The sequence below is a fragment of the Oryctolagus cuniculus genome, chromosome 6 (assembly GCF_964237555.1).
Source record: "Oryctolagus cuniculus chromosome 6, mOryCun1.1, whole genome shotgun sequence".
Lineage (NCBI taxonomy): Eukaryota > Metazoa > Chordata > Mammalia > Lagomorpha > Leporidae > Oryctolagus > Oryctolagus cuniculus.
The window spans coordinates 132,763,847-132,788,378 of NC_091437.1; the positions used below are offsets into that span (position 1 = coordinate 132,763,847).

At 40.6% G+C, this 24,532-nt stretch overlaps 1 protein-coding gene across 2 annotated transcripts in view; it reads right to left on the bottom strand.

Annotated features, from left to right (window-relative positions):
• The window catches only part of ANGPT1 (angiopoietin 1), a 253,480-nt gene extending 233,265 nt beyond the window's left edge, over positions 1-20,215 (bottom strand). For both annotated transcript variants that reach the window (XM_008255828.4, XM_008255827.4), the window contains exon 1: positions 17,890-20,215. In XM_008255828.4, coding sequence (XP_008254050.1) covers positions 17,890-18,186 — 297 coding nt within the window. In that variant the 5' untranslated portion in view covers positions 18,187-20,215. The remainder of the gene's footprint in view (positions 1-17,889) is intronic.
• Between the last annotated feature and the right edge of the window lie 4,317 nt (positions 20,216-24,532).

Consider the following 24,532-nt stretch of genomic DNA (forward strand, 5'->3'; position numbering starts at 1 on the left):
GACCAACTGTGAACTGAAACTGATCACCTGGAACAGTGAGATGGCATTGGTACATGCCACCTCGATGGGATTGAATTGGAATCCCCTGGTATGCTTCCAACTCCACCACTTGGGGCAAGTCAGCCTGAGCATGTCCCAAATTATACATCTCTTCCCTCTCCCATTCCCACCACCATGTTCAACAGGGATCACATTTCAGTTAATTTTCAACACTTAAGAATAACTGTGCATCAATTACAGATCTAAACCAGTCATATTAAGTAGAACAGATAAAAAAAACTACTAAGAGGGATAATGTATTTAGTTGTTCATTAACAGTCAGGGCTATGCTGATCAAGCCACCATTTCCCATAGTGTCCACCTCACTCCAACAGGTTTCCCTCTTGGTGTTCAGTCAGTCATCACCGATCAGGGAGAACATATGGTATTTGTCCCTTTGGGACTGGCTTATTTCACTCAGCATGATGTGTTCCAGATTCCTCCATTTTGTTGCAAATGACTGGATTTCGTTGTTTCTGTTTCTCTACTTCAAAAGAAACAGTCAGGAGAGTGAAAAGACAACCGACAGAATGGGAAAAAATATTTGCAAACTATGCAACAGACAAAGGGTTAATAACCAGAATCTACAAAGAGATCAAGAAACTCCACAAAAACAAAACAAACAACCCACTTAAGAGATGGGCCAAGGACCTCAATAGACATTTTTCAAAAGAGGAAATCCAAATGGCCAACAGGCACATGAAAAAATGTTCAAGGTCATTAGCAATCAGAGAAATGCAAATCAAAACCACAATGAGGTTTCACCTCACCCCGGTTAGAATGGCTCACATGCAGAAATCTACCAACAACAGATGCTGGCGAGGATGTGGGGAAAAAGGGACACTAACCCACTGTTGGTGGGAATGCAAACTGGTCAAGCCACTATGGAAGTCAGTCTGGAGATTCCTCAGAAACCTGAAGATAACCCTACCGTTCGACCCAGCCATCCCACTCCTTGGAATTTACCCAAAGGAATTTAAATTGGCAAACAAAAAAGAGGTCTGCACCCTAATGTTTATTACAGCTCAATTCACAATAGCTAAGACCTGGAACCAACCTAAATGCCCATCAACGATAGACTGGATAAAGAAATTATGGGATATGTACTCTTGAGTTGATAAATTTTAAAGTATCTTAGGATTGTCCTTTCCACCCCTCACTGAGGAAGATGGAAATGAAGTGAGTCTGACTTTATGTAATACTGAGAATTAGTTTTAACTGAGTCTGAAATTAACAGCTCCCCATGACACACAGAAATCTTTGCCTTTTTCAAAGAAAGCACTTCATTCACTATGATGCTCACATTTCTAAGAATCTCAGTGTTTGTTGAAGCCTCCTGAATAATTTTTATTTACTTGTATATTATGATTTTAATCTGAAATCAGATTAGAATTCAGCCTTAATTTAGCCTGTTGTTGATTCTGTAGCCAATTCGCATCCTTTTTTCTATTTTGCCAAATTACCCTATTACCTTGGGGGAGTGTCAGGACTGTGCAGGCCTCCATTGCTATCATCCCAGCTTCTAATCATTTGCTCTTTCTCCATGCCACTAATGTATGATGAAATTATGATACTGAATGCATTTTATACTATTAGTACTGTTTAATCTATGTCCTTTAAAAATTTGATAGTAATCTGTCATCTGCTACATCACCTTCTCTATCAAATTACATTGCCTAAGAGTAATTGATAAAGAAAGAGTAAGGAGCACATGTAACCATTCATTTTTCCCTCCAGTCACACATCCATGGATTGTTCCAACTATCCATGTGTTAAATACTAAGTGGAGGACAGGGCTGGACACATGCAATGAAATTAGTGCAGCAATTCTCGCACAACATTGAGGGCTTTACCCACTGCACCGCAATGCCAGCCCTGCTAATGTGATTTCTAAAGTCCTCTTCATATTTACTTGCTGTAAGAACTGTTAATTTAAAATTTTTCATAATTTTTCAAAATTATCAAGCCCCATAATCTCATCTTCTCCATTTCACTTCTGCTACAGTCATGGGGTCACTGAAGTCACGACCATGAGGGGACCCTGGATTGGAATGCCTGCTCCATCTTTCCATCACTACTTGTAGAAGCTTGAAAGTGGTTTCCTCATTTGAGGTCAGCACCGTGGCTTAATAGGCTAATCCTCCGCCTTGCGGCACCAGCACACTGGGTTCTTGTCCCGGACGGGGTGCCAGATTCTGTCCTGGTTGCCCCTCTTCCAGGCCAGCTCTCTGCTGTGGCCTGGGAGTGCAGTGGAGGATGGCCCAAGTGCTTGGGCCCTGCACCCCATGGGAGACCAGGAGAAGCACCTGACTCCCGGCTTTGGATCAGCATGGTGTGCCGGCCACAGCAGCCATTGGAGGGTGAACCAATGGTAAAGGAAGACCTCTCTGTCTCTCTCTCTCTCTCTCTCACTGTCCACTCTGTCTGTCAAAAAAAAAAAAAAAGTAGTTTCCTCATTTGAAACTTGCAGATAATGTTGTAGACCTTTCAGAACTCCTTTTAAGGATTAGAGATTATGTGTGCAAAGAATCAGAGTAAATACCAAGTAAATAATAATGCCTGTTCTTCCCAACATTTCTGCAATGGACATGTTCATGTATACTGTTTTTTCTCCTGTTGAATTATTTTCCTTAAGAATGATTCCCAGAAGTTGAATTACTGAGTCAAAGGACATAAAAATGGTTTTATTGGATTACTGCATCAAAGCACATAAAATACTTATGTTTTTCATATTTACCATTTAGGTTGTTATCCAGTAAGTTTCAAGCAACATACAATGTAATAAGCAAAACACCTCATACATTTGAAGAATGTCCCTATACCTGTTTCATTTAAGTTCAGATCCCATGCTCATCAGTTAAACAGAGGAGAATCTGGGATGGATTTTATTTCAGGAATTTCAAGCCATCGGGAATTGAACAGATGCTGTTAACTCATTTTACATTTCAGAGACCATTGGTCAGCCATGCTCAGTAACAGCTTTCAGAAACATCTGGATTTAAACTTACAGCAAAAACATGACAGGTTAAGTAGTATAGACTTATAATATAGTTCCATGCTTAAATTTTCAAAAATCTGAATTGTCTGAGGTTTTTACAATTTTTAGATGATTGGAAGAATTGCAGACAGTATAAATATGAAGACTCGCATGATCACAGTTTATCATTTTGGCGTTATGGAATTTGATCTACTCCAAGTTTTGGTGGTCTCCAAGGCTTTTCACAAACACTTGTTTGAAGGTAGAAAAACCCTTTCTGACAATAATTTTACTCAAAGGAACACAAAGATATATGCAGTCTTCAAATTAGATTTATTGAACCTCACTAAATTTATGTGAAACTGAAGTAGTTAACTTATACGGATAGAGAAAGACAATAAAAGTATTGGCTTAAGAACCAATACTTAGCCCATTCCATACATGTCGTCAGCCTTACTGGGATATAAGCTTCCATTCTGGAAGGCAAAGCTCACGGCTAATGTATTGCTCTTCAATGGCCAGCACAATGACAGGTACCAGAGTATGCCCTGCAGGTAGGTAGGTCTAAGTATGTGCTGACTCCTCTAGTCACTATTGATGATTTAATGCCATCCTCCAAGGTTAGTGGTTTATAATTACCATTTTTTTTTGTTTGCTTATACAATTTTTGTTTTGTTTTGTTTTGTTTTTTTACCATTTGTCTATGCTCATTGGGCTCACAAACTCTACAGGTCAGGATTTCAGACAATCTCATATGGATTACTTCTATTCCATGATGTCTCCATAGGCCTTACCACCAAATCAATGGATGGGAATTGGAATCCTTAGAAGGCTCATTTACTCACATGCCTGGAGCCTGGACTAGGATGATGTAACTATGGGGACTTTTTTAGAGCACCTACACATGGCCTTTCTATATGTAGGTGACTTGACTTCTTCATAATGTGGTGACCTTTCTAACACAGCAGCTCAGGTTTCCAAGCATGAGTTTTGTAATGAACAAAATGTAAATTGAATTGCCTTTTCTCAAATGCTCATTTATCACAAAAGGAACAAGAACATGTTAACCTCATTTTTCATGAGGACATCTTATATTTGACTAGAAAGAAATTCTCAACATACTTGGTGAATTATTTGAAACATAAAAACTTTTAAATATGCTTATGGAGTTTATTTGAAATTTTTAGCTATCTGTGATATCTTTTTGGCCACGAGCCTTAAAATTAGATCCAATGGAAGACCCTTCAAAATAGTAGGATAATAATATATAGAGAGAATTTATGTTCAGGATAAATCATTTCCATAGTGACCTCTTCCCCCTGAAAATTGTACAAGTTTGATTTGTGAACTCAAAATATGTAAGCTTTAGTCCCACGTGAAACATAATGGTCACAAAATAAGAATTCCTTTTTTCCTCTAACATGGAGACTTATTATCTCCCAATTATGCTCAATTCTCAGCTAAGAGCTCTCGCTGTTGAAGGCTGAGTGTGGGATTTCCATTTTTATTCACAGCTTTAACTGTTTATTTGAGCCAAGGTCTCTTTGATTCATTTATCTTTTAAAGAATATATTTTCTTATTAATATGAAGAGAACAGATTTCATGAATTTCAAAGATATAATTCTAAGATTGACTGTTAGTAAGAGGTATTGACAATTTCACTTGCACACATGCTCATTAATTTTCCATTCTTTTTTATAAGCATAAACCTGAGATCAATGATTACTTTTATATTCTGAAGATCTTAGCATAAGGTCTTAACAACAACAAATGATGGCCTTTCCCCCTAATAATACAGTGTCTAAATTCATTAATGTTAAAAATATTAATAGATCTCCTTTATGGACTATATTTTATCCCTAACTGGTCTTTAGTTGAAAGAAATATTAGCTAGTATTTCAATATAATGTTCCTAAGCAACAATGCAGATAAACTAAAAATATTTTCTTTATTTATATAGTCATATCAGGACAACCCCAACCAAGGCAATTTATCTAAGCAACTCATTTATTTGAAAGGAAAAAAAAAGGAAAATTAGCCATGAAATATTTGCCTCTGACATATCTGTGAAATTTCTTAGACATTACACTGGCACAGGAGTGGTACTGGGAAGCAATTTAACAACCTTCTCTACAATAGTTTATGGACATGCATGGTAAATTATTCTAATTTCCAAAAATGGTTATTATTATGGATAAATCCTCTAAAAAGCTTCAGGAAAGCATCATTCATTTGAACCTCTCCCCTGTTTCCTACCATTCAGAGTTTGGCTTTTTCTTTCACAAATTAGAACAAAGAAGCAAGGATAGTGAAGAGTTCCAGGTTTAAATACCTCAGAATGTCTGCATCGAATTCTATGTGTCTCAAAGTAAATATACAACCTGTTAAAAAATTATTTGATTTCATTGACCCTCAGTTTCCTTATCTATATAATAAGTTTGATAAGCATACATGTTTTTTATAAGTAGTAGGTATTATCTGTTTTTTTAAAGATTTATTTATTTGGAAGGCAGAGTTACAGAGAGGCAGAGGCAGAAAGAGATAGAAAGAGAGGTCGTCCATCCGCTGGTTCACTCCCCAAATGGCAGCAACAGCTGGAACTGAACTGATCCAAGCCAGGAGCCAGGAGCTTCCTCCCGGTCTTCCCCATGGGTGCAGGGGCCCAAGGACTTGGGCCATCTTCTACTGCTTTCCCAGGCCATAGCAGAGAGCTGGATCAGAAGCGGAACAGCTGGGACTCGAAGCAGTGCCCATATGGGATGCTGGCACTGCAGGTGGCAGCTTTACCCACTGTGCCACAGTACCAGCCCCAGTGTTATCTATTCATTTGGAGAATGATACTGTTTACTAATGTAGACTTATTAATAGCCTACTGGTTTACTAACACCTTTCTTAGAATAATTTTCATACTTGATTTGGTTTTAGAATATTCAATATCCATTGCCCTCTTTGCAGATAAAATGGTTTATTCCATACACAAGACAACAGCAAATTCATTAGCAGCAAATGCGATTGTAATATGAGTGAAAAAAATCATAGCATGAACATGTGTTCCAAAAACAAAAGCTGCAAAACTGCATATAAGAGGTCCCTTTGCAGCTTGCATCAGTATGCCTTTACTCTGTCATCAGCTGTCCCTTGAGAGAAGATGGAAAGTAGCCGACCCAATAGCTGAAAGGTGAAAAATATGGATGGGATGTTGAAGGAAAACCTCAAAATTAAGAAAGTTGGACTCCCTAACTTAATAGTTTCCTGCTAAATAGGGCAAAGTCTCTGCCATTCGGTATTAGCACTCGGATTCTTCAGACCACTTCACTGACCAAACACTTGCTCTTAAATAACTTGAGCACTCTGCATTTCTTCGTGTATATATCCTAAGAGTATCTGTCCAGCATATACAACGTCAATGTGCCACTTGCTGCTGCTCTTAGCATTCAAATAAAGAGCTAAGCTTAAGCAAGCGGATACACATTCAGTGGTTTGGATTTTTAAGGATGTATTTTTTTCGAGCCCGCCCTGCAAAGGTGAGTGTAAAGCAAAACTAAATTCAGTTTTGTCCTTGCTCATCTTTTGGACTCCGTGAAGAAGGGGCGAGAGAATTTGAGGTGGCCTGAAGTCTTCCCATCTTTGGGGTCGATAGTCATCAGCTCTGGAAGCAGAAACTTTAAACCTCAGCATCTGAGTGCTGGGACCTCCAACATCAGCAGAAAGAGAGAAAGAGCCCCCACAACTGGCTGCCAGTAGCAGTGTTTTTGGCCCAGGATCAAAATACCAGAAATAGTTTAATTAGTAGGAACAATGATAAATAAAATAGGAAGTGAGATAAGAGGTCATTGCCTGAGAAAACAAGGCTTTTCTTCTCATTTTTACAACTCTCCCAATGACCCACAAAAGAAAGTGCATGCAAATAATATTTCAAGTTCCCGAATGTGCCTTTGCTCTCCGAACTAGGATTGCGTACAGATAAATCCAAAAGGGAGGTCATTACATCGAATGGAAGAGGTTTAGAATAAGGCAACTTCGCCCCATGTAAAGCAATTGTAAGCCTTTCTTTGTGTTTTAGAAGTTTTTAGATAAATAGTCAGGCTCAATTAAGCTCTATAACTTCAAGAGATGATGCTTCTAAGGAGAGAGGTGGGAGGGACTGCAGACGGGGGATTCCTCGGTCTGTTAGCAGACCTGTGGGAGGGCTCAGAGAATCAGGCCATTGTGCTTCCATCAGCGGCAGAACCTACGTGCCACAGTCCATTTAACCACGGAGCTTTAGGCTTGGGATGCAGATAAATGGCTGTCTGCGACAGAACTTGAGAAAGGGGCAACTCATTTAGCAGGAAAGAATTAAGGGTTTAGACACAAAGACTACTACAGAAAATTTTTCAAAGTGGACTTAAAGTTTGCGGATTGACAAGAGGAGACGCGGTAAGAGTTGCTGTGGCTAATCCCATAGTTGGTTAACAGCACAGGTCATGGAGCCAGAGTGCCTGGGATTTAAGTGCTGGCCCTGCTATTTAGCCCCTGTGCAACCCTGAGAAAGTTATTTCCCCTCTCTGTGCCTCAGTTTCCTTATTTGCTACACAGATCAATTATAGTTTACTATCTACCTGACTTTGGCTTTTGAAAGTATTCAATAAATTAACACATGTAGATGGCTTCGAGGGATCTGATAGGTAAGTGCTCTACACACAACCAGCATTGTACAAAGAACAGCTCTAGTAACAACTGATACTCACTGAAGTCTTACTCTGTGAAAGAACTTATACGAGGCCAATCATGTGAATCCCGCTCAAACTCAACAATAACCCTATGAGTGGAACTAGCTCCTCAATTTCACTCATAATGAAGCTGAGGCACAGAGAGGTACAGGAACTTGCCCAAGGTCACACAGAAAGTAAGTAGTGCTGCCAGGATTCTCATCAAGGCAGTATGGCCTCAGGCACAGCATACTTCACTGCTGTGTTGTACTGTCTTTAACCTTGCGTAGGAGACAGAAGACACAAACAATGCATTTGCTTTCATGTCTCTTTCAGTGGGTTCAGGTTCCTCAACAACAGAACTGTAGTGGATTCATCACTATGTCCCAGTTCCTTGCAGATCATCGGTGTACAGGGTATATTTGACTAAATAGCTGGCTACCTGGCTGCCTGTCCTTTGTTTTGCTATTTTTGTTTTTCAAAAATGTATTTGTTTAAAAGTCAGAGCTATAGGGAGAGAGAGACAGGAGAAAAGAGAGAGAGAGAGAGAGAAATCTTCTGTTCACTGGTGCACTCCCCAGATGGCTGCAACAGCCAGGGCTAGGCCAGGATGAAGCCAAGAGCCAGAAACTTCATCCAGCTCTCTCATGTGGATGGCAGGGGCCCAAACACTTGGCCATCTTCTGCTGCCTTCCCAGTCCATTAGCAAGGAGCTGGATTAGAAGTGGAGCAGCTGGGACACAAACCAGCACCCAAACAGAATGCTGGCATCACAGGTGGGAGCCCAAGCCTCTGTGCCACAGCGCTGGCTCCTGCCTGTCCTTTGTTCATGGCAGGTGCTAAGTGCTGTGACTCCTGCATGCATTTGAAAATCATCCCCAGGAAGCAGTCCTCCTCACACTATGATAGCCGTGTGGCCCAATAAAGGGACAGTCACTGCTCCTGCTGTTCACTCTCCATCTTGTGTATTCTCATCCCAGCACTCCCACCCCAGGCCCAGAGAGCAGAGGACTCCATGGGACCTCATTAAAAACAACAGAGGAGAGAAAAGAAATAAAAGGGAGAGGCCAGTGGGGGAGGTCCCTTTGGGTCTTTTTGTCTTCTCACTTGGGAGGATTGCCTCTCCACCTCTGCTTTCCTGGGCTTAGGATCTCAGAAAGCTTCACAGTGCAGAATGAGCAAATTGGGGTTTGAAAAAAACAAGCTACTGGAAAGTATATAAAACAACAACAACAACAACAAACCTCAAGCTTTTCATTTCCAGAATAATAAGAAAATTAATAATAATTCGCAAATTCACATGAGGCCTGACATTCATATAAAGCCTTTGCTGGATCAGTACATCAAACGGCTGTGTACTATTCTTCTGAAGAAAGAGGGAAAGCGCCACAAAACTGCTGGACTTCATAGCCTTGCATTCACTAGATGGTCCTCTCTCAGCAGACTGTGATACACTGCAGTTCAGGGGCGTGGGGGAAGTGAGGACATGGATTATTGTCTCCAGTTTTAATTAAACTGATTTCACAACATGGACAAATGTCTTTAAAAACACTAAAACCCAAGCACGCAAGTACAGGAAAATGACCTTTCTGAGATTCTTACTTCCAGGAAGTGCCACCTTCTAGAAGTAGAAACAAAAATAAGGTAAATAGATCTAACAAATCAGCAGGAAATTTTTGAAAAATCAAAATCCTACATAAAGTTCAGATTTTTTTTCTATCTTAATCAATGAATCCGTTTGAAGTGAATATTGTAGCTTGCAATATTAGGCAATCATCAATCACTACATGTTCCAAAGTTAAAAATAGATAAATTATCATACAGTTGAGTAATTTAGGAAATATATAAATTATGATTTATCACTAATTAAGCAAGAGTTGTCTATTATCTTAACAAATGAAAACTGTTTGGTTTTTAAGTGACATGTAAAGTGGGGCATATATCCATAGGTCACCAATGATGTTTCAGTACAGGTATAACTCATGTAATGTTCAATCAGGGTAAACATCTCCATGTTCTCAAACATTTTCATTTTTTGTGTGGTGAGAACCTTCAAAGTCCTTTCTTTCAACATTTCTTTTAAGAAAAAAAAAAAGGGCTACCCTACTATGCAATAGAACACAGATACTTCTTCTCCATATCTTAGTATCCATTAAATAGCATTTCCCATTCCTCATTTCCCGCTCTTTTCCCCAGCTCTGATAATCACCACTGTACTGTCAACTTCTGTGAGATCAACTTTTCTTTATAGATTCCACATCAGAGTGAGAACCCAAGGTCCTTGCCTTTCTGTGTGTGGCTTATTTCACTCAACAGAATGACCTCCAGTTCTAACCATGTTGCAGATGATGATTTCATCCTTTTGATGGCTTAATATTCCATTTGGTATGGGCACCACATTTTCTTTTGAACAACCTGTGTTTCTTTTATAATTTATGTGTTTATGGTCTTCAGTTGATTTTTGTATGGCAGGTGTAGATATTCTTACAACATCCAGCTAACAAATACTCAGATTGTCAATTATGTTTCTTCCTGCTCACCAGTAGATTGATTTGGGCAGCTTTACCTACATAATATTTGATTATTGAAAAATTTCATTGTATTCATTTTGAACCTATAGTCCTTGAACCTTCAGGGTTCTCTCTGAGACAGATGCAATGGAGGAGGGTTCTGGGTGGGTCCAGGGCGGGTTGAGGGTCCATGGCTCCTCCAGTCCCACCACTTACTTTTAGGTGACATATGAGGCTTCTGCCTGCTCATTTGCTAGAAGACCGGGGCCCTTGCTAATAAGTATTTTACACTCATTAGTTCATTTATTAAAAAATAGCTAAGTTTTATTTTTGGCATTTCCAAGTTAGTAAACATTCAATGTATTCAATAAATTATTCAAGTATTCAATAAATATAAAATCATCTGCCATCTTATATCTCTGTACCTTTTTAAACACTGAGTAAAACTGGAAAATAATAAAAGCACTGATGACATTAGTAATAAGGATACAATTCTCATCCCCTTTTATCAGTGCAATTAGACACAGTAGATTCCAAGACCTCTTGGGTACAGCTCTTTGAGCTGCAGTAAATAGCCGTATGTTAATATGTTAACATATGTCACCAGTGAAGACAAGAGCTGGGCTGAAATATTTTACAAAATACTAGAACTCTCTTTATGTGTTCAGAGGTAAAATGTAATTTGGAGTTTAAACATTTTTTTATTATTTGAGAGGCAGAGAGACAGAGACAGAAAAAGACAAAGATCTCATTTCCATCCTACTTCACTCTCTAAATGCTCACAGTAGCTAGGACTGGTTTGGGGCCGGAGCTGGGGGCTGGAAACACAATTCACATCTCCCACATAGGTGGTAGGGACCCAGTTACTAGAGTCATCACCACTGCCTCCTAGGGTCTGTGTGAGCTTGAAACTGGAGGTTGGAGCTGGAGCCGGGAAGGAGAAGCAAACCCAAGCACTCCAACATGGGATGTGTGCATCTGAAGTGCTAGGCCAGCTAAACTCTCGTTCTTCCAATCTTTAAATATTTACTGGCTCTCTGGGATGGAAAACCTCCAATACTCTTTAGAGTCTAGGACTGGAATTTAACTCGTTCCCTTTTCAGAAACAAAAAATCAAGATTGCCTATGAAATGTTCCCCTTTCTACTCAGTTAAGCTACACGCATCACTAAACTTTAAAATGCACCATCTTCCAAAAGTATCATCAGTCATTGTATAGGAATTTGTAGTATGTTTGTCTATTTGATGCCAGTGAATTTGGTGGCTTACATGTATAAATGTATTACTAACAATTCAAGTTATTCATTTTCACTTGTGTTTTATTAGTATTTCAGAACCTGATTTACTTTAGCCAGAACTTGATGCCCATGCTATTCAGGTAGAGACCCCCATGGAAATAGTCTCCAGCTATGAAGAGAAGATAATCCATGGAGTGCTTCATTCTTTAGAAACCTCTTTGATAACAGAGGGGGCACATCTTTTGTACACATTTTAAAAAGATTTAAACACTATGAGGCCCTTCTTCCCTCAGACCATGGGGCCAAAACCAAAGGGGGTTTGGAATTTCCCAACTGCAGTGCAAAAGATAATCTTGTATTGGAACAAAAGTCAAGGATGACTCAGAATGTAATTAGGGTTGTGCATCTAAGCAAATGACACAATATAGCTTGTGGGATCAAAAAAAGGAAAGAAAAGGAGGAGATAGGCCCTAGGAGAAGACCGCTGTTGTATCTACACAGAGACAGGGCCATGGCCGAATGAAAACCAAACCTCTTTAATTAGCAAATTATAGCATAGGGGCTGATAAAGCTCTGTATTTTCTATCTAAGCAACCCACTTACTGTTCCTCTCCTCTCGTCATCTATGCAAGTGAGAACACTTCTAATGTTTATATCTAAAACAAATGACAGAAGAGGAAAGGCTTTCAAATAGACTGAATTGCACAAGACCTAGCCCAAGTCCTATTTCTAAGAAAATAAAATAAATGGCGCTAGTGTATTGTCAACATTTCTGTGAATGCCACAGCCAACAGGATGAGACAGGTACAGAAGGCAGAGGACCCTGGAGCTCAGACTTGTTTATCCAGAGGCTGCTGGTCTCCAGGTGCTTTTTCTTCTTGACTGTATCTGCTTTAGGAATAGTTCCCTGTTCATTTGATGGGCAGGAGAAAGAAAAGGCACAAAAGTCCCCTGCCTGTACTGCTCTAAAATGTCACCTCCCAGCATGTCCAGACACCAAGCCAAGAAATGGCTTAGTCAGGCCCTCTGCCAACTGGCATGGCTGTCTAGATTACTGGGCCTCCTGGAGAGCAATCTTTTTTTCCCACACAATGCATCTCACCCTTTTACCTTGCATTGCTGTTAATATTAATGCTAATTCCTCTTGTGATATAGAGCAAGAGGTCGACAAGCAATTTCTGAAAAGGGCTGGATATGAAATATTTTAGGCTCTCTGGGCCATTTGGCCTCTGGCAACTCCTCACTTCTGCTTTTTCAAGGAAGCAGTCATAGACAATATATCAATGAATGGTTCTACCGAAGAAACCTTATTTACAAATGCATAGACAATGTATGAAGGAACAAATGTGCTTGTTTTCAAATAGAAGCTTATTTACAAACCCAGGTGGCAGGCAAGATTTGGCTCAAGCACCACCGTTTGCTGACCCTTGACACAGAGCATGGAAACAGAATATTAATATGAATTTCTCATATTACATGGCTAAAATGGCAATTTATGGAATATAGTTGGGTCTCTTTTACACATATATTTAATTATAGTCTAAATCTGCTCATGGAATTCCCTTATTTCTCTAATCATTAAAAAAATTATAGTAGCCCTTGGTATCTGTATGGGATTGGTTTCGGAAGCTTTGCAGAAGTTAAAATTTATGGAAGATCATGTTCCTCGTATAAAATGATTTAGTATTTGAAAATAACCTATGCACATCCTCTTCTACATTTTAAATAATCTCTAGAGTACTTAGAATGCCTAATATAATATAAATGTTATGTAAATAGTTGTTACAGTATTGAGGGAATAATGAGAGGAAAAAAATCTGCACATGTCCAGCACAGATGCAATTTTTTCCCAAGTACTTTCAATATAAGTTTGGTTGAATCTGCAAATGTAGATCCTGAGAATAAAGGGGGCCAACTCTATTTTCATCAACAATATTCTAGGAATAGAGCTAGAGAAGTCAATCAGATACCAACAGCGATAAATAGAAGAACTAATGAAAAGTTTAGTAGGTCTTTCCCTCACAGAGCATAGAACCTGTGAGGATATAGAATCTTCATTTCCAAATAGTAAAGTCCTACTGTGTGCCATACATTCTTCTATGTGCAAGGTAAACAGCATCAACAAAACAGACAAGACCCTTGCCCCAGTGGAGTTTACGTTCTTAGTAGATGGAGACAGGATAAATAAGGTGGCAATCAGTGAGTAGTAAATCCCATGAAGAAATGGAACTCCATAAAGGGACAGGAAGTCACCAAGCAGAGGGGGAAAGGTAGTAGGTCACGGTGCTCAGAGAAGACTTCTGAGCAAAGACCTGGCTGCAGACATGGAGGCATCCATCCATGCTAAGATTTGCGGGAAGAAATGTTCAAGCTGAGTAAATACCTTTTAAAGTCCCAAAGGCAGGAATGAGCTTGTCTGCTGGAGAAATTACAAGAAAGCCAATGTCAATTGAGTGTCTGGAATGTCCTTTGAAGGTAGGAAATGGGGAAGCCAAAGAGGGGAAGGGTGTAGGGGCAGATTGTGTAGAGCTTCATTTGATTTCCCATGTAATGGGAAACTGTAGGAGGATTTTAAGGAAGAAAATGATACTTCTTATTCACTTTAAACTGCATTAAAGCCATAATTACATTTAAAAGTAATTATTAAATGAGTTTTATTAACAAGAAGACTCATGAGATGGCACAGTCGAGTGTAAGGGAGAACAGCAAACACCCATAGGACGGGACCTACTTGCCATGTCCCTAAAACCTGAGTTCCCCAGCGGAGACAGTGTGGGAGCAGCTGGCCAAAAGGCTGGGAGAGCTTCAACACCCCAGCCTCTGAGGCAGAAACAGTTTTGATTCCTTCTTGGATCTTTTGATTCTCAAATGTTACAAGCAAACCACAAAACCTAACTATTGGGTGGAAAAGTTAACGCAGATGCTAACGAGCTCCTCCTCGAAAAATCAGGGATCTATTTGTCAAATGAAGTTGGTAGGGACATTTTTACAAGTTGATTTGAAAGACAATGATTCCTATTAACCTTTCCTGGCAACTGTCACTTTTACCCCCAATCCCTATGCATAAATCATATATTATCTTCAAATTTAATGACAAGTTACTAAAAGCATGCTTATCAATTGCCTGCTCATTTCACACTTGCAGGAAGTCCTCCCACATAACTGCATCCCCTCTGGCTTCTATTATAGTCATGAGCCCCCACAATACTGGGCAAAAGCAAAGCAGATTTTCTAAGGATTCCCCAAATTCGAAGAATAGTATATATATATATATATATATATATATATATATATTACATCTGAATTGTGTAAATATACATCTTTGTGAAATTTTGAGATATAGGAGAAAGAAAACAATGTTCAAGAAGCACAGAATGTGAGTTAGACATTATTCAAAACATTTTGCTACTACATCAAGGTAGGAAGGGATCAAACAAAAAGTGGTAAAGACACAAAGTCCATTTGTATTTCTTGTTACTTACCAAGGACCTGGTCATTCTCAAGTATTTAGTATCAAGCTTGCTAATGATTCTGAAAGAGCTATATGATAGAGTCAGCCCTCCCCCTAACCCTGCTACACACACATACACACAAAGATGTTTCCCCCAATAAAATTGTGATATTGGGTGTATTTATTTTTCTTTTCCCTATCTGACAAGTAAGGATAATGCTACAAAGTTACATCACATTAATTGACAGTGTCCTGCCAAGATGATCTTGAATTAAATCCCCATCCCAGTAAGAGATCAATGCCACAGCAATTGTAATACTAACGGTGACCAACAAATCATTTGCCTTCTTGCATACCTTGCTTCTCATCCCACTCAGCTGCAAGATAAGGAACTCTGAGGAATGAGATTTGAGAGTGCAAGTCTGTAAAAAGTGGTTTCCATTGATGACTAGTGTTTTGTGAAGAATATTTAAAAGAATCCACTCTATAAATCTTCAGAGATGCAAATGGGGTCGCATGGATTATCATCCAGTTTCATCTAGCAATAATAACACATTTATTCTGCACCAGAAACTTTTCTGACAGTGATGCCATGAGCTGCAGAATAATCACTGTGCTTCCATTAATTATTGTGTTGAATAAATGGATGAATTAACTTCATTTACACACATTGATACCCTCAGCTTCTGCACTGCATTGCTTCTTAGTATATCTCAATCGCTTGGAATTAAACCAGTATAAAATGCAATATCAAGCACACCAAATGATTACCATAAAAGATTTACATTCATATTATCAAAATAAATATATGCAATGAAGGAAACTTCTAATTAAGGGAAAGCTATCAGAACCTTTAAGTTCTTCCGCTGAACACATTTATTTGGTTTCTCAGTTCTCCAACCAATCACATTAGCAATGACAAAAGATATGCAAATTTATACCAACAATAGTCAAGTCGACTGCTCTGACTCATACCAACTTGTACATTTGGAGCATATATCCAACCTGATGCACACTTTCAAGGATCCGTGTAACCAAAGAACATTATAATAGAGTTATGCTTGGCTACAGTCTGAAAACTATGCCATAATCATTGGTCTATGCCATAATCATTGACCAAGAACAATGCAAACAAAAGTCAAATTTACTTCACAAAAATAAATTAACATATGAAACATGTGCATGATTTAAACCCTGCAGCATTGTGTGTTTACACTGTCACCACTGAATAATTGCATAGCAACAAAAGATGTGCATTACCATGTTTGAATCACCATTTTGATTGTATGTTTTAAACAAACAAAGCATTACATTTTTGGTAGAATAGCTCATTCACAACCATGTGAGATTACATTTCTTTCTCCATTCCACTCAAGGAACTCAAACTCATTTATAATGACTGAATTCTCGTTAAAAATTATATGATTGGCATATTGAGAATAATGACATGCTAGTCAACAAAATTCACTCATTTACTATGCAAATAAGTTTTGTACAAGAAGGAACCCTGTAAACTACCACGGTTAACACCTAAAATTAAGTTGCAATTATCCAAAGGCTGCAGAATTCTGTTTGTTTTCTACTCTTTTCCCTACCTATTGATATTTCACCTGTAGTCGAATAGAAAGACCAACTACAATTCTTCCAGGTTTGGAAACGCTAAATTACCAAGTTCCAGTTAGCAGGTCAAATAAAATAATAGCGATCTTAGTTCGGTCCCTAGTGGACAAAAGTAGAATAACTATTACTTGGCATGATTCAGCAGGCAGTGATCTGAGTGAGTGTGACCACACAGGAACAAAAAAGAGCATTTGTCCTGTCCCTATCTTTTATCTTCTTAATGGTTTGCTCTAACAGACTAACCTAAAGAAGCCTGGCTGTGTTCCTATCTGTAAGCACCAAGTGAATCTATCAGCAAAAGGCGTGTGGGAGAAGCTTTTTGCAAATAAAAAAGTCAGTTGAATTCTCTTATTATCTGCTGTTTACCTGTAACCTGGTTAAGCAGAGAGCAAAGAGAGAATGAAAGAAAGTGTGTTCATAATTGAATAGGTACATTTTCAACAGAACTCTTAAATGCTTTTCTGACAAATAACTGAGTAAGCAATTCAATTTGGTTTCTATAAATTGGGATTAAATGTATATTCAGGATTAATATTCATTTGGATACTTAGATTCCCAAATGACACTGAAAGTGTAACTAGAATGCCCTGAGAAAAGAAGTATTTCAGGAATACAGCAGAACCCATATGTTGTGTTCAGTCCAAATCTGCAGGTGCACGTCTCCAAAGAACCACTACCAGCCCAGTTCTCTACTCTAGATGAGTAAACACCCCCATCCTGACGAGTTCACATTAAAATTCATCTTCTTGATTTTTTTTCTCAAGGGCAGAAGAATTATATAATAGTAATCAGACCTATATACTACCCATGGCTGAAATTAGCAGTTTCTTTTACTTATTTATATGATTTCTCCAACCAAATATTATACTTCATATTTCCTCTTGCTTCATATTCCTTTTACTACAGGTTGAAACAAGCAAATATGTCATGATGACTTGCCATCCTAGCTGCACAAAATTCCTGATATGAAATCTATGTGATCCTAAATTAATATCGCCATGATTTTTTTTCACCCACTTGATGAAGTAGTTCATGCTTTCTCTTTCATAGCTGAGCTTTGACAGGGAGGACACCCAAAGTAAACTTTAAAGAGAGCGAGCGAGGAAAAAAAAAAAAAAAAAACCAGAAATGTCACAAAATGTGCCCATCCCGGACACACAAGTGAGGAGCTACCATGCATTTCAGGGGTTTTCACCAGCCTTAAAAACTAGGATTACCCGGGAAATCAGACCCTGCAAGGCTCCTGCGTGTGCAAACACTGCCCCCCTGGAGCAAAAGGTAAACAGGCAAATGCCCCCCTAAGGAGCTCTAAGTCTGTAACCGACCGGCTCCCTGCAATTAGAAACTGAAAGCAATCACTTACTTTTTGCAGCCACTGAGTATAATTTTCCATCACATGCTCCAGATGTTGAAGTTTCTGGGAAGAGAAATCCGGTTCCACGTGCGGAGCATCTCTCTGCAGGGCGTTTGTGCTGTACTGGTCTGTCGTACTCTCACGACAGTTGCCGTCCTGTTCTGGAAGAATGAAAGTGTAGGCACACTGCCCATGTTGAATCCGGTTATATCTTCTGCCACCGTTCTCGGGACTCCGGCGCTGGTTGCTGCACCCTACGTGAGTCACAATGGCAGCGAGGCAGGCAAAGGAGAGGAAAACTGTCATTGTCCTGCGCGCGCTCTCCGCTCTCCTTCCGTGCCTCTCGCAAACCCTGCTCCTTCCTTCTGACCTTTAAACTAGTTCTTTATTTCAGGTAAAACTGCTTGTTTCCTTGCCTTTTCCCCCCCCTCAAAGAAAGCGTTTGTAGAAGAATCATAGAAAACTAGCCATTTGTTAGCTTTGTTCCAAAACGTTATTTTTTTATTTCACTGTAATGATAGTTTCCTTCGGTAAAACTGGAGATATTTATTGCATAGTAGCTGAGATTTATTGTTTCCTCTCTGTGTAACCGTTCAGTGTGGAGCCCGCCTGAGTCAGCTGCGTGTACATATTCTACAGCCTTTCCTCTGCGCTATCTGCTGCAGATCTGCTATTTTCTCCCAGACCTCAGTGAGTTTTATTAAGGTTGCACATCCAAGCCAAGCTGGAAGCAGGCAGCCTTTCACAAGATGACTTGACAGGAATGCATGAGTGTGCCCCTATGCTAAGGATTGCTGATGGCTTTGGGCGGCGGGATCGTCTTACAAATTGGCTAGTTGCGCATGACCTCGACCATGTATGGGCCTCCGGCCCCTTCCGCAGACGATTGCCTGGAGCCTTTGGCAGATACACGGAAAATCAATGAACAGAGCAGTCCACCTTAACACACTTTTGGTGTGCATGCTGACCTACTAAAGCCTAGCAAGCTAGCAATACGTTGTGAAAGTTACTGTTTAATTAGGGACCCCTCAGGAGAAAATTGGCATGAAATACAATGAAATTATTCTTGATAGTGAGCAATAAATCTGTATGTGCTTAACATTTGTTTACAAAAACATTTCTTTTTGACTCTGGGGAAAATATATTAAAAAGCATTTAAAGAGATGGTATTTTTTTTTTTCATTGTACTCACTTAGACTTTTTGGAGTTGGGGAAAATAAACAGAGAGGATCAAATCAGCAAAGCCAACAAAACAATTCCCCTAATTTGTCCGCAAGCAATACAGCATGTGCATATTAAATAGGATTATTTAAGTGCTTTGGGGGATATGGGTTTTAAATGAAACTGGCTCCCTGGTCAGAATGCAGACTTTCACGCTCCGTTTATATAAATTGAGCAACTTCCCTAAAAAAACAGTGTGGTTCCAATTGAAGACAGTGGCCTGAGGATTATTAATTCCTGTGGTACATGCTAATCATACATTTCACAAGGACCTCTTTGGTGTTGCTATGGCTATCTTTAACACTGGCGTGGAGTGCCACATAAATCCTCCCGTGGCTGCATAAGCAAGCAATTTGAAAAGAAATACACATCAGGTGTGCTGATGGCCAGCAAAGGGCTAACTAGGAGACACCTCTGCGGTTATAGAACCAAGAACAAACAATGGTCAGGAGGTGTTGTGCCACATGCAGAATATAAATATTTGAAAAAACAGGCCAGTAAAATATGAAGACTAGGCAAACATTACAGAAGTTAGGGCACAGCGCTGAGATCTGGACTGGATGTGTGCAGAAAACATGATTTATGAGCAGGGTGTCACCAGGACCTGCAAGGGATTTCGGGCCATGGACCCTCTCAAATACAGACATGGCCTCAAAGCAGATGCCACAGGTGTTGACCTCCATGTGCTGGACTGGCAGCAGGGCAGTAGGGGAAGGTCAGGAGTGCCTGGAGATGGGCCTGCAGGGAGGAGCTACAGAGAGTGAGAGTAAAACCTGGAGAAATAAACCATGCCTACATTTGTCAGCTATGTCCACACCTAACAACAGATTTCTGATGAGACAGAGGTAGAGGCACGTCACATCAGATGTAGACACAAAGTCTCTAAACTACCTTTGCAGCCTGCTCTTTCGCTGTCATGTGTCTCCCTGTCAGCTGATGTCACTCCTGCACAAACATCCTAAGGATGCAAATGAAGAACTTAGTATCTGTCAGCCCATGTTAGGCACCCCTGAGACGCTATCTCAGTTAATCATCCCAGCCAACCTAAGACATGAGCAGCATGTTGACTCCCATTTCATCAACAGGAACACTGAGTCCCAGAGTGAATATTGGGTAATCACAGGTCACATAGCTAATGGTGCCAGTAGGTGAAAGCAGGCAGGCACACTGACTCAGAACCAGCCTGCCTTTAAAATACCTGTGCACAATGCAACTGATTCCAGAAGCAATGGACTTAGAGGGCTAAAACAGCCCAGCATGGATACCTAGAAGAAAAATGACTGTTAAGGCTAGTTTATACCTCCGAAGTGATTTTATCCTTTTCTTACACCCAAAAGCAAGAACAAATGTCACAGGAACCCCCATCCATGCACAAGGATGAAGAGGATTGGAGAAACATACATACACTGTCTGAAAACACATTCCAACATGGCTTGTTTTGAAAATTAGCCATGAATGGCGGGCGCTGCAGGTTAAGTCACTGCCTTCAGCGCCAGCATCCTGTGTGTGCGCCAGCTGGAGTCCTGGCTGCTCCACTTCTGATCCAGCTCCCTACTAATGTGCCTTGGAAAAGTAGTAGAGGATGGCCCAGGAGCTTGGGCTCCTGCACCCATGTTGGAGACCCAGATGAAGCTCCTGGCTCCTGGCTTCCATCTAGCTCAGTCCCGACTGTTGCAACCATTTGGGGAATGAACCAGCTGATGTAATACTTCTCTCTGTCTCTCCCTCTATATCTCTGTAACCCAGGTTTTCAAATAAATAAATATTTTTTTTATTTGACAGGTAGAGTTAGACAGTGAGAGAGTGAGAGACAGAGAGAAAGGTCTTCCTTCCGTTGGTTCACCCCACAAATGGCCATGTTGGTTGGTGCTGCGCCAATCTGAAGCCAGGAGCCAGGTGCTTCCTCCTGGTCTCCCATGCAGGTGCAGGGCCCAAGCACCTGGGCCATCCTCCACTGCCCTCCCGGGCCACAGCAGAGCGCTGGACTGGAAGAGGAGCAACCGGGACTGTAACCCGGTGCCCATATGGGATGCCGGCGCCGCAGGTGGAGGATTAACCAAGTGAGCCACGGCACCGGCCCCCAAATAAATAAATATTAAAAAAAAGAAAAGAAAAAGAAAATTAGCCGTGGGAACAAGATTCCAAAACGAACACCTAGAAGTGCTTTGTTAAGACGAAATGCAGCTGAAAACTGGCAGAAAGTGAATGGATGAGTGGTGAAGCTTCCATTAAAGTACTCTTGTGTTTCTACACAACTTGTTAAAGACCCAGTCCTTTGTGTGTGTGTATCTGTGTGTGCTTGTGCAGGTGAACTTCTCCAATCTGAACCAATGCAAGGAAGGAATGCACACTTTCCTGGGAAACCTGAAATGCAAGTAAAAAACAAAACCAAAAAGGAGGTGGGGGAGGGGATCAGACGAAGAGAAACAAAGACCATAATACTGGAGATTCTAGGGTCCTTCTGGGGAAAATGAAGATCAGTTCTGAGCGACTGGAGAACTCGGACATGCAGAATCGATGCCAGTGTTTCTGGCAGTCCAGCTGAGACAGTAAGTGCGTTTGATCATGATGTATGGAAGGAACATGCCCTCAGGGCCATGACACTGAGTAACCGCAGCCACCATGGGCAGTTGTTGCTGATGAGTCGGAAAGGCGGCTTGATTCAGAGTAAAATTTAGGGAGTAACAGAAGGAATAGGCTGGTGATATTTGTTTAAGGATTCTTCCCCCACACTTCCAAAAAATAGACAGTTTCTAAGGAACTAAATGATTGTATGCCATTGAACTCTGAGGCTGCTTTTATTTGTGTTGTTGAATCTCTACAACAAGAAGGCACAAGCTTTAAGGTTCTGGTCTCAATCTACAAACAGTCCTAGCAAATGTCCTGCTGGTCCAGAAATTTCCAGTGAGACCAGGAACACCATTTGGACAGAACTTAATGCCCCCCTAAGCACTCACGTTTGTTATGTCTTTTTTGAAGCTTCCCCTGTTTCAGGAAGACCTGATAAGTAGCTCTCTCTGTTGAATTTCCAAAACTTTCTCTTCCTATCTTCCAAAGAGCACTTCTCATGTTGATTTGTAGCTTTTTCCTGTGTTTCTCCTTCTAGGTGTGGGCTTCTAAAGTGATCTCCTTTCTTTCATTGATTTCCCAGCATGCACTGCACACTTTGTTTGAAGGAATGGAAAATTAAATGAATGAGTGAACAAGAACGTTAATTACTTAGCTGATGCAGCTCACCTGACTTATACATCCATTGCATTTTTTGGTGTCACCAGGGCCTGCGAGGGATTTCGGGCCACGGACCCTCTCAAATACAGACATGGCCTCAAAGCAGGTGCCACAGGTGTTGACCTCCATGTGCTGGACTGGCAGCAGGGCAGTAGGGGAAGGTCAGGAGTGGCTGGAGATGGGCCTGCAGGGAGGAGCTACAGAGAGTGAGAGTAACTTGGAGAAATAAACCATGCCTATATTCGTCAGCTGTGTCCACACCTAACAACAGATTTCTGATGAGACAGAGGTAGGGGCACGTCACATCAGATGTAGACACAAAGTCTCTAAACTACCTTTGCAGCCTGCTCTTTCACTGCCATGTGTCTCCCTGTCAGCTGATGTCACTCCTGCACGAACATCCTAAGGATGCAAATGAAGAATTTAGTATCTGTCAGCCCATGTTAGGCACCCCTGACACGCTATCTCAGTTAATCATCCCAGCCAACCTAAGACATGAGCATCATGTTGACTCCCATTTCATCAACAGGAACACTGAGTCCCAGAGTGAATATTGGGTAATCACAGGTCACATAGCTAATGGTGCCAGTAGGTGATACAGGTTTAGTCATCCCTTGAGACACCTGCATCCCACGCTGGCGTGCCTGCCTGAAACTGAGTCCTGCTTCCACTTCTGATCTAGCTTTCTGCTGATGAACCAGGGAGGCAGTAGATGATGGCCCAAGTATTTGGGTTCCTGCCTCCATGTTGGAGATTGGGATGGAGTTCCTGGCTTCGCTCTGGTCCAGCCCCAGCTATTTGTGGGCATTTGGTTCAGTGACTCAGTGGATGGAAGATTCCTTGACTTTCTCTCTCTCTCTCTCTCTCTCTCTCTCTCTCTGTCTCTCTCTCCCCCCTTCTCTCCCTCTCTCTCTTTTCTGTGTTGCTCTTTCAAGTAAACAAAAATAAATATATAAACTACCAAAAAACCATAAACTTATTCTAAAGAATGAGTTAGACACAAGTATACAATGAAATAAAAATGCCTACTGTTTTTAACCCTTTAAACCAGTTTTCACATTCAAGTCTTATGAAACCCTGAACAATTATTTATTATTATTCCCATTTTGGATATGAGAAAATCAGGGCCACAGAGATAGTTGCCCAAGATCTAAGATCCTTTTTGTGGCAGAGCAGGAATTTGATCCTTAATCTAACTCTGAGGCCTGCTAGGAATATTGCTTATAAAAATACCCGTGCTGGGAAACAAGAAGAAAATATTTTCTAGAATTTAAGGGACAGGAACAGCACAGCATCTGTAACCAAGACTCATCCCCGCCTGTCCTGCCCATGACCTTCACAGATTTGCTATGATCTTCCAAAACAAGGCGAATACGAAGACAGGGTACACCAGTATAGTTATTTCTGGGGATACCTGCTTAAGTTATCTGCTTACCAATGGCCAATCTGATTGATCAGGTTATGTTTTAGGTCCATTTTGGATGGATAGTCCTATGCCACACTATTGTATGCCTTGCTTATCAGCCTTGCTTTAAAATACAATTATACTTAAAAAGAAATATATTTCTCAAAATCACCATCAGGCAATGAGATACAAGGAAGCACTCTTCTAGTATTTACCTGACCCCCTATGAGGACAAAAAGGTAGGAAAGCATTCTCTCTCGTGTACTGAACGTAATGTTGTTTGGCATCTGAGAGCCTTGGCTCTGCCCCTGGCACTTGTAGGGATCCAGATTTTTATAAGGGCTATGGTAGGGGCAGTCCTGTCTAAAAGGAGAGCACTTGGCTGGGATCCCTGGACGTAGAGCAAAGACCCCTTCACTCAACTATGTAGGCAGCAAAGGTTATCAACAACAGGTGGAAATACCACAGGGGGCTAAAACAGAACAAAAAGACAGAGGGTGTCACCTGGCGGCTGACAGTCCCCCTTGAGTGTATGTGAAATACCCTGGGTTGCTCCCAGACAAGTTGCGAGGGCTTTGCAAAGAGCTGGAAACAGGGTTGAAAACATACAGCAGGGGAGGAAAATAAAAATTATTACATACATATGCCCCTGCCTTCTGATAAGAAGGTCATTGGTGGATGTGTGGCTTACTAAGTTGGTATTTTATTTTGGCTAGGCAAGTTGCAAACAACTAAGACAGGATTATTTTGTTCTACCTAAGAAAAAAGGGAATGCATTAAGATATTCAGAGAAAGATC